This window comes from Camelus dromedarius, chromosome 23 (genome assembly GCF_036321535.1).
Source record: "Camelus dromedarius isolate mCamDro1 chromosome 23, mCamDro1.pat, whole genome shotgun sequence".
NCBI classification, from domain to species: domain Eukaryota; kingdom Metazoa; phylum Chordata; class Mammalia; order Artiodactyla; family Camelidae; genus Camelus; species Camelus dromedarius.
The window spans coordinates 817,927-831,752 of record NC_087458.1 but is presented as its reverse complement, the minus strand read 5'-3'; the positions used below and the strand labels follow the sequence as shown (position 1 = coordinate 831,752).

The 13,826-nt window shown below is 50.5% G+C and overlaps 1 protein-coding gene across 1 annotated transcript in view; it reads right to left on the bottom strand.

Annotated features, from left to right (window-relative positions):
• Nucleotides 1–13,826, bottom strand: part of ZCCHC14 (zinc finger CCHC-type containing 14) — a 55,554-nt gene that overhangs the window by 26,963 nt on the left and 14,765 nt on the right. Inside the window, exon 2 of the mRNA XM_010998428.3 lies at nt 5,700–5,823. Coding sequence (XP_010996730.3) covers nt 5,700–5,823 — 124 coding nt within the window. The remainder of the gene's footprint in view (nt 1–5,699; nt 5,824–13,826) is intronic.

Sequence of the window (13,826 nt, the reverse complement as noted above, 5' to 3'; positions counted from 1 at the left end):
CCAGCCTGCTCACGTGGCAGGATGGAAAAAGACAGTGTGCTTTTTCCTTTCAAATTTTCTGTGTTCAAACTTTTCTCCTTTTCTCATTCAAGATGTACACTAGGCATTCTCCTCAAATCTCACAAGTTAGAGCACATAGCTCTCACTACGATGTGTAATTTCACTGAACCACCATTTTAGTAATTGGATCAATACTTAATTTAAAAACTAAAACCGTAGCATAGCTGAGGGAAGAGGGAGGAGACATGTGCAGCAGAGACAGGACAAAGCCCCCTGTGGTATCAGCTCAGCAGGCGTCCTGAGAGGCCGGTCACAGACGCTGTCCGGGCGACCACTGACCCAGCAGCCACACAGGACAGGAACACACTACACTCCCTGGACTTCACTGCCACAGCCTGGGGGCCGCCTCCACGGCCAGGCGCCTCCAAGGGATTCCCAAGAGCTGACTGCTGAGTTGGTGCTGAGCAAACAAGACACCTATAGACAATGGCTTTAAGTCCCAGAAATGAGTCACTCTTCTGAAACATTCTCCTTCTCTACCCTGAAGTCCTCTGGAAAAAACTGGGTGGTTGGTAGTTTTCTGCCAAATACATCTGTTACTTGATTTTAATGTATCTTTATTAAATAGCTTAATTCTATGTGCCCAAAGTAACCAATTCAAAAATCACCAAAACTATGCTAAAGGAAATCAGAGTAAAAAGGGTATTATTTATAACAGGGGAAAACTGAAAAATCACTTCCAGCAAAACACCTTCTGCTCTCAATTTCTACGTAACAGAACTCAGCACTTTTATAAAGAAAGTGAAGAGAATAACTTGTAAGATGCTTCCTCTTTTAAAATTTTATCACTGAAATCTAGTTTCCATCAAAAAATTGAAAACCTTTATTCTTGAAGTCTCGGCTGGAAAATGATGCTCCTAAAACGTCAACTCGCTCTCTCCCTCCACTTCGTCAACTGTGTTGACGGGAGTGAGTTTTAAAACACTGCTTCTTTTACCTGCTGTTAAAAACTGCACACTCGCTATGACGCTGTGGCAGCCGGTCCTCTTTCCTGCACCTTTTAGGTCATGTTACATTTAAGAACTCTGCAATTTATTTTTTCTTCCATTTTTTTTTTTATCATTTAGCTACCCTGCGGTATTTGATGTGTTAGTTCCCCAGAAACAGAGATACAAACAAAAGCAGTACATGATCCAGAAAACTCAAAGCTGGTAAGAGACATTTCTAATGTAGGAAAAACAGGAAACGAACCCATATTCCATTTTAATGGTTAGTGATGTGGCCCCTGAATTTAGGGGCCTGAGGAACTCACTTCTTTACGTATTGAGGTGAACGTTTCATCCAGCACTGGTGTGTACGGGACACAACCAGCCATACTGACAAAAGTATGACAAAGTTCACAGAGCACTGCTGAGCCAGGCTCAACGGGAAGGGCTGTGTGGCCAGGACCCAGCCCCCGTCCCTGAGCAAGGAGTCCAGTCAGGGCGCAGGGTGGGCAGGCCGCCCCCAGCCCACTGGGCAGTCAGCTGGACTCAGGCTGACCTTGGCTCAGCCACTGAGTCCTGAGCACGGGGCGCAGCGGCTCCCACCAATGCCCGGCAGCTTCCCAGGGCGGGAACCGTGATCCGGCCGCCGCCTGCCTGGCTGGAAGGTGACCGGAGAGGAGAAACACAGGCAGCCTGAATCAGGACAGTGGCCGGGGGACCCGAAGACACGGCCGAGCCGTCAGGGCTGGGAGAGCAGAGATCCCTCACGTGGGAGACCCTCGGGGCTTTGCTCTGAGTGCCTGAATGTTGGTATCAATCACTAGTCCTGGAAACGCATCTTATGGGTGGCAACAAAGTAACAGCTCCGCTCTCCACATGCCGTCTAAGGTACCAGCAGGCGTCTCCGTGGAAATACTCGGGGTCCAGCTGGACCCACAGATCTGGAAGTCACTAACAGAGCAGCAGTGGCCACAGCACAGCCCAGAAGCCAGCCCCGCCTGAGCGCCACCAGGAGCCCATGGTGCACAGCTTTCTGTACGTGTGAGGCTCCACGATGTAAAAAGCAAAGAAACCAAGGGAGGATGGAGGCTGGAGAGGGGCGACCACCAAGGCCAAGCAAAGAGAGTGAGAGCAGATTTGTCACCACAACGGCAGCTTCGGGGGAGGGGCGCTCAAGTCGGAGGTGCAAGGTCTCTTCCTGGAGCTGGGCTGGGGGCTGTGGCTTGTGTCCTGCATAAATGGTACACACATGACAATGACAGCACAGAGCACAGGTGCAGGAGAACCACACCAATGGTGCCCTGGTAGATGTTTCATGACTGGCCGGGGTAGCGGAGCAGCCCCTAATTTGTGGCATTTACCAATTTCCAAGGTGCAAATACCAGAGCTGAGCTCCTGCTATCAATGATGTGACATCAAGAGGCTACAAAAATTCCTGAGCTTTGACAATTGCTCCCAGGGGTCAGGACATCACCCAACAGCACAGCTGCAAAACTGCTGCATTCTACATGAAGCGGCTCGCCGCCAACGCACAGCAAAGCTTGAAAAGCCCCAGGTGTGCACTGTGATCCCTCCTGTGAATCTCAAAGGGGCTTCATGGAGGGAACCAAGTCCCACGGCCCCAGAGAAGCCATTAAGGCCGGATCAGCCCCACCCCTATACTCGAACAACATTCTCTTCAGGGACTGAGAGAAGAGCTGCTCAAATACCTCTGCGCTCTGTGTGGTTCAAATGAAAATCCTTGGCTGAGGAAGGCTGCAAGCAACCAGTTAAAAAACAGCAATAATAACGCACAAAAGTGTAGCAAAAAGCCAAAAAAACGACTTACTTTGAAATGCATCAAAAAATGCAATGTCTTGACGGATGGAGAGATGGGCAGACAAGGGAAGAAGTAAAGTAAAGCGAAACTGGAACCTAGGTGGCAGGTGTTCACTGGAAGATCCTCTGAACTTTACTGTACGTTTCGAAGTCTTCATAATAAAAGGTTGAATACAGAGCAGTAGAGAAATGACAATTATCAGGGCTTCTCGATTCCAAGCGCACATTAGAATCCCCGGTGCAGCCCAAGAACGGTGATACACTAGTGGCAGGTCAGAATCTGGTTTCACTGTAATTCTTATCTTACTAGAATTCATGTTTTAATTCTTGGAGTTCAGTTTTATTTACCAAGTACAAGACTCTCAGGATTCAACCTTAACTGAATTATTAGCTTTCATCACAATAATGCTGCATGACAAACAGAAAAACCTCAGTGGCACATGACACAAAGCATTTATTTAGGTTAAAAAAATCTGTTTTAATTTATCACATGGTAAATATAGATATAACCTATATAAACAAGAGCTGTTCACAATTTTTTAAGAATGCAAAGGAGTCTTGAGACCGAAAAGGTTCCAAACTGCTGGTAAACGATCTGCAGTTTAATTAAGTTGAATGAAACTCTGCTTCCTTCACTGTCTCACAGAGGGTAATTTTAAAAAATAATTACTCAAAGCCCAAAGAACAAAGTCACAGAACTCCTTTCATTCAGAATGTTATTATAAGCAATTTCAACCTCACCCTGTGCATTATGAACGATTCCCCAAGTTTCAGGAGGGGCAGGGCCTGGATGAAGCAGCACTCTCCCAGAGCTTGACGGGCAGCGTGACTCGAGGCTCCACAGGGAACACACGGTCAGTCACCTGCCACTGGAGCCGGACGCTGGGGCTGCTGTACTGCTCCCCCTACTCCTGCACCCGTCCGTCCTCAGTGCAGGCCCTGGTCTCCATCCGCAAATGGTGGCTCCTACTCTCTGCTCCCTTCGGGGTCAGGGAGGCGCCATCCCACAGGAACCCTGGGGCCTCACGATCAACCGTCCTGATAAAACGGCAATGCCTTCACTTCCTAATCTGGGCTTTCCAGCACCCACCCCGACCTCCCTTTTCTATTCTCCTCCGCCTAACACAAGCGGCTGAGAGCGTCAGCTCGGGGCTGGGGTCCCAGCTTGTCTCAGGAACGCTGCTCATCTGTGACTCGGCTCTCCCGTCTGTGGAGTGGGGCTCGTTGTTAGAAGGGACCAGGTGTAAGTAAGCCCCACGGGGCTCTCGGGAAGATCAGGCGGGCTAATGCGTGAGCCTGGAACGCTGCATGGCAGGGGCAGTCGGGTTTCAGACTGGCCTTACTGCTGTCCCATGAGCTTTTACACTGAAGAAATACAAAAGTGTGACTCTTTGTGAGTTAAACTGTGTCACTGAAGATGTCCAAGAAGCCTAGAGAAAATCCAAAACAGAAGTAGGATACAGGAAAGACATCAAGGAAACTGTAATGACAGGGTGGCTTCAGACTTTCAGGAGAGCAGCAACCTAGGCCCAGCAAAGTGCTGGGGGAAACATGGCCAACAAACCTAGCTAACCTGCGTGTCAAATTCTGGGCGGAGGAACCAAGGTGCTATGACCACCGCATGGAGACTACTGCAGACAATGAACCATGTTCAGTTCACGATGTTTTTAGGTAGACCGATGTCTGAGAACAGAGAATGAGGGACCCACTGCAGACCCACCTTCCTGCTCTCTCGGCCCAGCACAGCACACAGGCTAGAGAGGGAAGGACAGAGGAACAGCCACATAATTTGTAATTCCATTAAAAAACAGGAACGAGGGGTCATGGTAACTGGTCAGAGGAAGCAGCGCTGGCGAGGAAGAGGCCAGCCCTCAAGACGGGGAGGGCACAGGACACAGCTTCCATGGGGGATGGTGGGGATAAAGGAAGCAAGGCCCCACCCAGAAGCACTTTTCCCTGGTGACTCAGAGAAGGACCTGGACCCTCCCCTGAGGGACAACACCCAACACAGGAGCTGCAGCCCTGCCGGACTTTAGAATGACCGTCCCTCTGGCAGAGCACGATGGAGGAGCTAACTGTGCGCCCCCAGGGCTGCAGGGACAGTGGATGGTCTCACACCCCATCATCTGTGTATACACACCTCGGGCACAGCCTGAGGTCACGGACGCTGACCTCAGTCGGGGGAGTCGGCATCTGTGCCCGAGACTAGAGGCGACGGGCCAGCAGGACTTGGCTCTTGACGAGGTGGCTCAGTCCAGAAGAGACCAGGACCAGCCCACACGCCCTGGCCCTCCCCTTCCCTGCAGTCTTGGGGTTCACACGCGACCCCCGCTCTCCTCCTGGCGAGGCTCCCTCAGGCCACACAGCTCACCAGCTGCACAAAGTCAGATGCGCAAGAACTAAGGAGGCTCAGCCTCCTCCCAGACCCGCCCTGTTGTCCAGAGCTGCATGTCCAAACGGCAGCCACTGTCCACACTGAGCTGTGTAACTGCAATGAAATGAAATGGAAATTTCAGGTCCTCAGTCGCATGAGCCACATTTCAAGCGCTCAGAGGCACGTGTGGCTGGTGGTGACCGGGCGAGTGAAGAGAGAGGACACACCATTCCCGTAGAAAGTTCCACAGGTAGCGTTGCTCTAGAACTTAGGACTTATTCTGGTGTGGGGTGCGGAGAGGGCACAACAATTTTCATTTTTTCCCCCTTAACCAACACCAATATGTGAAATCTTTACAGCCAAGATACATTCAGGTATAACCTGTAGAATTTACACAAATAATAGACTCTACTAAGACTAGCATTTTCAAAAGATCTGAAATCATTTAACCAAACATCATCACAAAAGCCTCCTTTCTGCACCGACGCGTCTTCCCTCTGAGCCCGGATGGACAGGCTCACCTCTGGAGTGTTTTCCTCCGGGCCTCTTGGGCAGTGACTCCTCAGTGGAATGTGCGGATGTGTGCAGGGCGTTCTCCAAACTATTACTGACACTGCTGACAGGGGTCTCTGTCCGTGGAGTGACCTGAGGGGACAGAAACAGAATCATCTTATTCCCTTCCAACTAGTTCATAAGGAATGGTTTTCGTTTTTATTTAAAAGTCATTTATATTTATTGCAGTTTCTAATTTTTTCATAAAACATGTATTACTAGTGTAATAATAATAAAAGTGATCTTTTGTCCCACAAAAGACAAAAATTTTACCAATCCACCATCTACCGCTGAAATTGAAAAACATCCCAGTTTGAGCAAACATGGGCGCTCATGTTCAGTGCCGGGACCCACTCTTCTGGGTCGAAACTGACAACCAAGCTGTCATGAATTACATTCCTACGTCCAAGGCAGAACCTTATTTTTCATTTCTTCAAATCATATAGTTTCCTATATAATCAACTACACAGCCAGACTTAACACTGTCTTTTTAAAATCTTAAAAAAATAATAAAACTCTCTAAAACCAGCAGTAAAGAATAGAATACAACTGGATCTACTTGGGGGTACATTTAAAAAAGCATGTTCTAAAATTACATCACAATCTCATTTCTAGGAATCCATCATACAAAGCACTCAGACGTGAAAAAGGTGTGTGTGGAGGGGCGCTCGCTGCAGCATTTACAATGGCGAGAAGCTGAAAACATCCTAAATGGCCACCGATGAGACCCGACAAGCCAAGGGCTGTCCGCCCACAGCCCCACACTCTGCGCCGGCAAAGAAGGCTCAAAGCACACCGCATTCCCAAAGCAAGTCAGGGGGTGTCGTCCTCTCCTCCCCTCCCCTGCCTTGGGTGTAAGGTGAACGTGACTGTGTGCAAAGAAACAGTAAGGGCCCGGAAGGATGCCGCAAAACCTCAACCACAGTGACCTCAGGAGACAGGCAGTTTTCTTGGGGGGGGGTTGGCAATAACCTTCCCTTTTTTTCCCCTTTAATAATGACCAGTATTCGAAAATTTTACCAATCTGAAAAATGACCAATGCTTCAACATCTTCAGAGTCACAATTTAATGTATGTCAACATTTCAAAGGGCAGCAGAGAAAAGTTAAGATTTCAAAGTTTATCAAAAGAGACATGGGTTTTAAAAAGTGGAGAAACCCTGTGTTGCACACCCAGGAAAGGAGAAGGCTTGGGAGAAAGAGAAGCGTGACTTTCAGTCTCACCGCAGATGCGGAGGCGACCTGGGACACGTGTGTCCTGAGGCTCTCTGGCCGTCGTGTCCTTGGTTTACCTTTTCACCTGGATGCCAGGTGGAAGCAAGTGCAGGCCCTCACCTGCCGTGGGAGGCCTGGCCTGGGTCCCCAGGCAGGGGCAGAGAGGGTGAGGGGCTGGCAGAGGTGGCACCACTCCCGCAGGGTGGACCTGGACTGGCCTCCTGGAGGAGCCAGGACACCCAGCCCTCCGCAGACAGAGCTGCAGTGAGATCTCCCACCACACACAAGCCCCTCTGCTCCCACCTCTGTCACAGCCTCTGGGGCAGGGACGCCTCCCTGCTGTGCACTCAGCACGAGACGATGGGTCTGATGCCACGCAGGTTCAGTAACTCAACACTGGTTCAGTCTGATTAACGTGGAAGTTTATATAACTCCAGGAAGTAAACCCTAACCACCCAGTACTCCTCCAAAGTGTTAATTCTGGTAACACTTACTAAAATGTTACCAAGACAGTTAAAATTTTAAATTACTTGTAATTTAACCAAATTGGATTGTTTCCCTCAGGCCTGGAAAGTCTCTTTCATCATCCGATCGTCAAGAGCACCCCAGCAGCAAATTTCCCTATTAGGTGAGACAGCAGCACCCAGAGGCACAGGAGCCGCTCGGGGAGCGAGACCCAGCTCCCAGACAGTAAGCACCACTTTGGGAGACAGCTCAGGAGGCGGAACTAACACCTTTAACTACATAACAAACACAACCGAGGCAGATCACAGCCCACCGGGCCCGGCTCACACGGACCTCCACGGTCCCTCAGCTATGAGGAAGGTGATGCCAAGTCGTGCTCCTAAGGAGAGACGGGGAGAGAGGCCCAGTAACCTGAAAACCAACAAGGGGAGCACCGGCCCTGCCGGCCAGCGGCGAGCCTCTCCTCCCCAAGCAGACACACACACAGACCGCGGCCCGCCCGACAGCAGCCCCAGCAGCCACAAGCAGAAAGCCAGCCCCCGGACCCCCAGGCCACGGGGCGGGTGTGGGAGCGGACAGAAGGCCCCGAGGCCCAGCGGTCGGCGCTGTGGTTGGGGGAACGCAGCTCGCGGAGCAGGCGGAGGCCCCGCACCTGACGCAGACGCAGGGAAGAAAGCGCCTGAACCCTGACCGCTGGGGAAGCACTTGCTCTCCTTGGGCCTCTCTCCCAACGCACTTCTTCTTAGTTTTCCAAATGTTCACTTTTTCCAACCAAGACTTTATCTTTACTTTGCTCCTTTGTTTACACTGAAAGCCGTCTTCACTTGCATTTCCCAGAAATGCTGTTTTCTGGGTTAATTTTGGTTAAGTTAATTTGCCCCGTGTGACCTAAACAGCTTCACTAAACACTGACTCACGCTCACAAGCAGGACCCCCCAGTCATCAGCTTGACAGACACCAGCGTGAGGATCTGATCAGTTCCAAATGTCGCCTTCTGCTGCCACTAGGAAGGCAGTGAGAGCACTCTCCAACGACAGGGCCCAGCTCCACCTTGACGGCTGTGTTCCATTACGTTCAAAGGCCTTCTTCCTGCAAGCACCCTGCTCTATCTCTACATGAGGGTCCGACGTGCCTTGCCGAGCGAATCTCTCTCCACTCACAGCCGCCTCTCCTACGACCTACAAGGGCCGGGCTGCCCTCAGGTCTCGGAGGTCCCCCACTTCTCCCTCTGCCCCACCAGGGATGGGGTGGATGGCCAGGATCTGCCTGGTGGCCTTTGCCCTGGCTGTGCCCTCGGCCTGGAACCCGCAACTCCATCTCTGCACAGCCCCTCCCTGCCTGCATGTCTACACTCGAATGTCACCTTCTTGTGAGGACTTGCGGGAGCTCGGCAAGGCGGGGCTGTCTGCTCCACTCACTGCCGCATCCTCTGCACTTCCCACAGGGCCTGGCACAAAACAGGCACTTAGTGAGTATCTGTGAGATCTGACTGCCTCACAAATTTTAATGAAATTCAGGATTAATTTTTAAAAAAGTGTGTCTACTTCAAAGTAAAATTTCTGCAGTCTAAATTATGTACTACACAGTTACTGAGCATCCTTCCCAATGAAACGAGGGACTGAAAAGCTACGGCCGTGCGTGGAATCTGGCTGAAGCACGCTGCGTTGCTCCCAGGACAGTGACTCGGTCTGGCATCTGCTGCACACCGAGGGGAAAGGTGATGGTTAGAATCCCGGCACCTGACTCAGCAGCTCATGCCTGGCTCTCTGAGTGCTAGTCCTCCCATCGGGACAGCTGTTTAAACACAGACCAGGCCTCTGCTCCCAAACTTAATACACAAAACACCCCCAGGGCACGCCAAAACGCAGTCCTGACTCAGGAGGCCTGGGGTGGGGCCTGAGACTCTGCATTTCTAACCAGCTCCCGGTGTTTCCAGAGTGTTTCCAGATACAGGTGCTCACCACGGTCAGAGCATTCAAAGCCAACAGCCTCCTTTCCTGTGGGATGTGAAAAGGAAGCCCAGTGCTGTGTGGACAGTCCCATCAGAGGGACTCAAAGGCCCCTCCTTCCAGGGGCCTCCTTCTCACGCCCACCTCAGTCAGGACATCGGGCCAGAGAGTCCTCCTGTCACACAGGCTGCTTTCAAGCTTTGAGTCTAAAACTCACCTTAATATTCAAAGAACAGAGCTATAATTTTCAGAAGAGACTTTTACTTTTTAAAGATCGATTTCACTACAGGTCATTTACGGTCATCCAAGTGGGATGATCACACCAGGTAAGCCCCTGGGGGGTCTGAGTTGCCGAAAGTCTCACTTCCGGCCCCTAACAGGCACTTGAAATGGTGCAGAAAATGGTACTATGCACCCGGAGCAGAGGTTTAACTTTCTTTGTGCAAACCCCTTCTCAAAACAAATAACCCCTTTTGTGGTGTGTGGTGAAGCCTACCAACCCTTTCTCAGAAATTCGTATTAAGCATATAAAAACATACAGGATTCCAAAGAAAGCTAGTAACACTGAAAACGGTTCTCAAAGTCTTAGAAGACAAAGGAGATTCTTTCACATTCTGTAACCGAGCGTCACATGATCTGAGGCAGTGGCGAGCATAAATGGTATTTACGGTGCCTCGTCCACTGCGACATGGAAACACCTGGTCTCCACTAGGGACAAGGTCACATGCACCATAAGTCCCAAAGGGGTCTCTTACCTGCTTTCGTCCTGGCGGCAGGTGCTACACTTCCAGGCTCTTCCCCATGTCTCCCAGCAGTGTGGGGACAGAGCAGCCCCAGCGGCAAGGCAGGGCTGGCAGACCACACTCCCACCCAAGCCGTCAAGGGGGAGGGCACCTGAGGCTAGGGTGTGTGCCAGCCTCTCTCCCTCCCAGACCAGAGTGCTGGGGACCCCACATCAGGAGTACCCCCCCATCCTGTACTTGAATAGTACTCCGACAGAAAGACAATGTCTGGCTTCCCCTCATGCGTGCGGGCTGAAGTTCCAAATTCTGCCACATCTACACTTGACAATTCAAGATGGCGTCTGCACAGGGCTCCCACGACCATGATGTGTGTAACAGCAAAAGACTGGGAATAACTAATGGCTGTTATTCTGGGGCTGGTTAAATAAAAGGATGCAGCTACTCTTTGGAATACTAGGCAGCTGTAAACCAAAGTAGGTGTGAGAAGGCTAGGTTCCAACATGAAAAAACTATTAAAATAGGAGTTTAACAGGCAAGGTGCACACTGGACATCTGAGATGTGATCACACTATGAGAGGCTGGGAAGGATAAAATCATGAAAATACTACTGTTAGAACCACACTCTGGGGGCCCTTGCACCCACATTACTCTCAGGGACCCTGGCAGAAACTGCTGTCTCCACTCTAACACCAACAATGTCTCGTGCTCATCGGTGGTATCCCCAAGGCCACCGGGCCGGCAGGGAGCAGTCCTGCACTGCAGAGGCCACGGCTGAGGGTGTGGATTCAATCCAATCAGAGCTGTGGAGGCTGCGGTTCTGTGCGACCATGGCCAAGACCCCATCTGGCTAGAATTCAGCTTCCTCCACTGCAAAGTGGGAATAACTGTACCCGCCTCACAGGGTTTTTGTGAGAATTAAACGGAAAGCATTTAAAGTAGCTAGTGTGCTGGACAGACGGGTCAGGATTTGGTGAAACATGAGTTGCTGCTGGGACCGTGGCACATGCAGACCAGCTGGGAAGGCAATGAAATAGGCTCAAGTTCCACGGGGACCCCTGCAGGGGAGGCAGGCCCACGAGGTCCCGCAGAGGAGCTCCCCTGGGAGGTCACGGGGTGGGGGGGCGGTCTGTGCTCGACCCCACTGCCCATGCCTGGAGTGGAGCATGCAGGCAGCGCTGCGCCGGTGACCACATCCAGGGACGAGGTTCAGACACCCCACAGCTTCCGTGTCCCCTTCCTGGAATATGGGGCTGCTGTCTCCTCTAATAGACACTCCACTTACAAATGGAGTCTGCCATGACCAGTGTTCGCCTCCTCTGCAACGTGAGAGGTTATGTAATCACCTGAACTGCAGGTACAAGCTTACTGGGGAGGGATCTCCTCCCCAACTGGCGTGTGCAGATCTGTACACCTGTCTTGAGAGCAATTAGGTGTACGTAACAAACTTTATTACCCCTGTATCTTTGGACCCACTAACCCCACTGGGAAGAATCTATCCTAACACAACCAGTGATACAAAGGTTTGTGTACAAGGAGGTTCATCTTAGTTTTAAAGAAGCAAAAGTAAATGACATAAATATCCGGCAAGACTAATATTTAAGCATGTAAATTAGTTTACATCCATATAATACAATATTATGCAGTCTTTTAAAAATAATTTCAGAAAATGAAAGGCATGAGGAATGCTCACGCTTAGATATGTGAAAGGAAATAGAATTTGTAATACATCGATTGTGTGTATCCATACATTACAGGCATTGAGAAAAGAAGAAAACACACCGCAATATTAATATTAGTGCTTACTACTTCTGAGCAATTAAAAAATACATTTTTCTGCTTTTCAATTTTTCTGCGAGGATCATCATTAGCACTAGAAAAACACTTGAAGTTCTCAAGTCTAAATGCAAGCGCCTTCCTGCACAACGTGAACAACGTGAAAAAGTAAAAGAAAAGCAACTGCGAAAACCGCACTGCCCACCCCTTGGCTGGCTGTGCCGTCTCCCCTCAGGACAGCGCTGTCAGGGAGCTGTCGGAGGTGCTGAGCGGCCCCGACGATGCAGACACGATGAGGCCTCCCTGGAGGAGGAGCAGCCAAGCGGACACCTGCAGGGGCCTCCAGAGCAGGGACAGAAGCAGGCACCGAGAGCTGGCCAGAAAGGCCTCCCAGGCCCACGCTGATGAACCCCGGGGACGCTCAAGCACAAACACAAACTCCAACATCCACAGAGCCCCTGATTTTCAACTTGTCTTCTGACTACCACATACATACTAGAAAGAATGACATGCTAAATACTTCTACGTCAATGGGAAAAAATACATAAAAATCAAAAAAAAAAGTGATTTATAAGCATTTTACTAAAAAAGTGATTATGTGTCTCTAAAAACCAGAACAAGAAAATAGATAGTTTAATAGTGAAAGCTATTTGCTGACTTAGGACAAGTGGAAGCCAATGCTAACCAAAACCATTTTCCACATAAAAACATTCCTTTTACTATTTCTTATCCTAGAGCTCTACTCATTAAAAAAAAAAAAAAAAAAGAAAGAAAGAAAAGAAGAGAAAAAAGATTACTGCTCAAAAACCTCAGAACAGGTACCAAGCTCGTAACTCGCTGACTCCGGCCAAGGGACTGTAAAGCCAAGTTCCTCACAAGCAGCCCGCCAAGTGGTGCCACCTCCACCAGGAGCTCCTGCCCCACCGCACACACGGGCCACGGGCCACCCCAGCAGGCTGCGTAAACCAGAGCCTGGCGATGCAGAGAGGGCACCGGGCCATCCAGAAAGTGGCTCTCACAGAGCCCATGGCTCGGCAGGTGCCACCACCATCCAGGCTGGTGACATGGCGAGGTGCACTGTGTGGCAAGAAAGGCTTCGTCTGAGCACCTACCAGCCTCTCATTTGAAGGCTTATTCGCAACAATCCCAAAAGCTTAGGTGTCTTCCAGAACAGAGCAGATAACGGGCAGCAGATTTCAGGTGGGCTCAGGGGAGTGCTAAAAAATCAGTGGTTGCAAGAGAAGGGGCAGTGTTAGCAGTGAGGAGCGCCAGCGACGGCGAGGGCTCATGCAGAAGCATTTTCAAAGCTGAAGTTCAACAGGCACAGCCAGGCGGGAATCGCGAAGGCAACACCACGTGTATGTAAAATACATTCAGGAAGACAGCCCTCCCCACTCCCCAGTCAGGAAAAACGCAGACCACATGACCCATGCAGCAGTGGACACCGCTTCAGCTGCAGGGCTGCAGTCATCCCTTCCCTGCACACCACGTAGAACTTCATTCTGTGGACGTCACAGCCGAAAGGGCAGCAGGTGAGGCATTCGCTGTAGGTTACTTTTACCTTCAGGACTCTTGACGTGAAGTGCACACTACACACAGTATTGTTACTGTGCATATTTTGGCCAGAAGTATGCTAAAATATTGGGTTTTCTTTGAGGAATTGGCTCAGTGTCTAATCATAATAAGTAAGCTGGGCTTTAGTGACCACCTGGGTTCCTGATCTAACATCCGCGGCCTGAGATGAACCACGCAGAGCAGGGTGCACAGTAAACGGCTGCTCTGTGAGCCCTGGTGCTGGCCACGCGTTAAGTTTGGTCACAGGACACTCAGGCATCAGGATGGGGACAAGCAGGCCCCACCTAGCTGAGAACAGGACGGAGCAAAGATCCAGCAATCTCTGTCAAACAGACCCTGGGGATTCTTTCTACGCGGCCACTGGGCAGACGCCCATCC